Source organism: Palaemon carinicauda, chromosome 8 (genome assembly GCF_036898095.1).
Source record: "Palaemon carinicauda isolate YSFRI2023 chromosome 8, ASM3689809v2, whole genome shotgun sequence".
NCBI lineage: Eukaryota > Metazoa > Arthropoda > Malacostraca > Decapoda > Palaemonidae > Palaemon > Palaemon carinicauda.
In genome coordinates, this window is record NC_090732.1 from 97,943,096 (window position 1) to 97,945,582 (window position 2,487).

Genomic DNA, 2,487 nt, shown 5'->3' on the forward strand with positions numbered 1-2,487 from the left:
GAGTAGAACCGGAGAAGTAATTACCTCTAGTGTGTATTGATTGTTTGGATGTTTATATAATTGATTATGAGCGGGAGTTTTTCCGATGAATTTGTCTCATTTTCCAGATATATCTTGTTAGTATTTTTGCGTTTGGAAACTTCTCTATGAATTGGCTCTAGACGAAGTTATTACTAGATATTTTTTTTTTTTTTTTTTTTTTTTTTTTTTTTGCTCATGAACAGCTGAGGCAAGGCGGAGTTCATTGCTCATTTTACACAATGCCCTAGATAATGATTAGATATACACCATACAACACCAAAGGCACTCTTCATCCTAGCTAGGACCGAGGAGTATACTACTGGGCAATGGCTGCTGATGACTCGGAAGGGAGACCTACAAGGTCCATTAGCTCTATAGGACAGTAATGTTGTGGACACTTATGGAAACTGTTGGACTGCAAACGGAGATCAAATTCCGGCATGTGGACAACAAATCAGGTACTTTTCCACAAGGATATCACTATCTGGGTGTAATAACAGAATGGTTGTAACCTTCAAGGGATATTTTAAGTGAGGAAGCCTTAAGATTTGTAGGAATATCTTTGTATACAGAGTTCTTCAGACAAGTTTTGAATATCTTTTATACAGTGCTCTGAACTTTCTACTCGATTTTGTAAACACAAAGCTTAAACTCATAAAGCCTGTTGAAATAAAATGTCAAACAAAATTAGAATGAACTGAAAAGGATTATAGTCAGAGAGTTGAAAAGGTTTTATTCATACAATATATTTGAATGGCTTATTAGATCAAACTTCTTCATCCATAAGGGAAATGAGACGTCTTAGGTTAATTAGTCCTTGGGATTAGCCAAGGCAAGTCGTGTTTTTTTTTTTAATATTTCTCTATACGAAATGTTAAAGCCTGATATTTTGCTGTTTTTTTTTTTTTTTTTTTAAATTGGAATAGATGGATAAGTGTAGTCTTACATTATAGACAAGCTTTGAAAAACCTCTGTTAAGTAAACTATTCCCAATGATAACTCATTTGACCTCTACGGGCACGCCTCCCGTTGCCATTAGTATCAACATTACTAACAATATAAATCTGTGCAATTCAAATTAGGCTTTTTGGAAATAGTTTACTTAACAAAAGTTGTTCAGAGGTAAGTTCTCTCATATGAGACCAGACTTACCTATGTATACTAATTCTATAAACACATTTTTCTTTGTGGATTTAAGGAAATGATCTCCCCCCAGGATTACACAACTTGAGACACCTCTTTTCCGTTATTGAAAAAGAAGTTTATTCTAATTATTTATTAGAATATCTTGTACTCAATATTATGAAAAAAAAAAAAAAACGTTCCCAGCTCCCTGATTATTTGGCCAGTGCCCTTTTTTATGATCAAAGGTCAAAGATGTACTAGTGGATAGCAAATTCCTTTGGTCTCACCATTTAGGATGCCTTTAATTGGTAAACATGAAAATGTTTGTAAGAAGTAAATTTTTAGTAGGTTTTTCATATTATTGGGACAAATATGCTGCTATCACTATTCATTATTGTTATTATGAGGATTATTGTTATTATTGTTAATCACAGTCTCCAAAGACTGGTGGTTTATAATATGGGGTTTTGGGTTACATCTAGCTTCCTTAGGAACTGGTCACTTTCCTCACTATACGTGCTGTTACAAGTAGTATGCTCATTTACACAAGTCCTAAGGCCATATTGGCTTCTACTTTCTCAAGATTCTCTTTCAATGACGTAGATATAGTGTCTAGCATTCCTGTGATTATTAGTACCACTTTTACTTGCATATTCCATAGCCTTCTTAATTCTTTCCGTAAGTCGTGGTACTTTTCTATTTTGTCTCTCCCATTATCTTCCATTCTTGAGTCCCACGGTACTGCGACATCTATGAGTGATATATTTTTTGTCGTCTTCTCGACTAGATTGACGTCTGATCGATGTGCTCGTATCACCCTGTCCGTCCTTATACTGTAGTCCCAGAATAACTTAGCCTGATCATTTTTTACCACAACTTCTGGTTGATGTTCGTAACATTTGTTGCTGAATTGTATTTGGTATTTTCTACAAAGACACCAATGAATCATGTCGTTTGTTATGTTGATTCTGAACAAGCAGTGACCACTCACTGGGATGGGGTTAATCGTTTCTTCTTTTGCCATACATTTCCTGCACTTTGACGAGATGTTAGTCCTGCTTGTTGCTCGTTGAATATATCTTGTTCTTAAGACCTGACTTTGTGCTGCCATTATCATCCCTTCAGTTTCCTTCTTAAGTTCTCTGTAGCCACTGTCATGTATTCTTACTGGCCAATTCTTTAGTTTGCCTTAAGAATTGTCCCTGATTGGTTTTATTTGCCATTCTTCTAGTCTCTTTTTCTTGTTCTCTCATTATACACATCTGGATCTTCATCCTCCTTTATAAAGTTTTCTTCCCATACACTCTTTAGCCATTCATCTTTACTGGACTTCAGGTACTG

At 35.3% G+C, this 2,487-nt stretch overlaps 1 protein-coding gene across 1 annotated transcript; it reads right to left on the reverse strand.

Annotated features, from left to right (window-relative positions):
• Positions 1 to 1,687: 1,687 nt before the first annotated feature.
• Positions 1,688 to 2,257, reverse strand: LOC137645378 (uncharacterized). Its single transcript, XM_068378186.1, has one exon. The coding sequence runs from the start codon at positions 2,255 to 2,257 to the stop codon at positions 1,688 to 1,690; it is 570 nt and encodes a 189-aa protein (XP_068234287.1).
• Between the last annotated feature and the right edge of the window lie 230 nt (positions 2,258 to 2,487).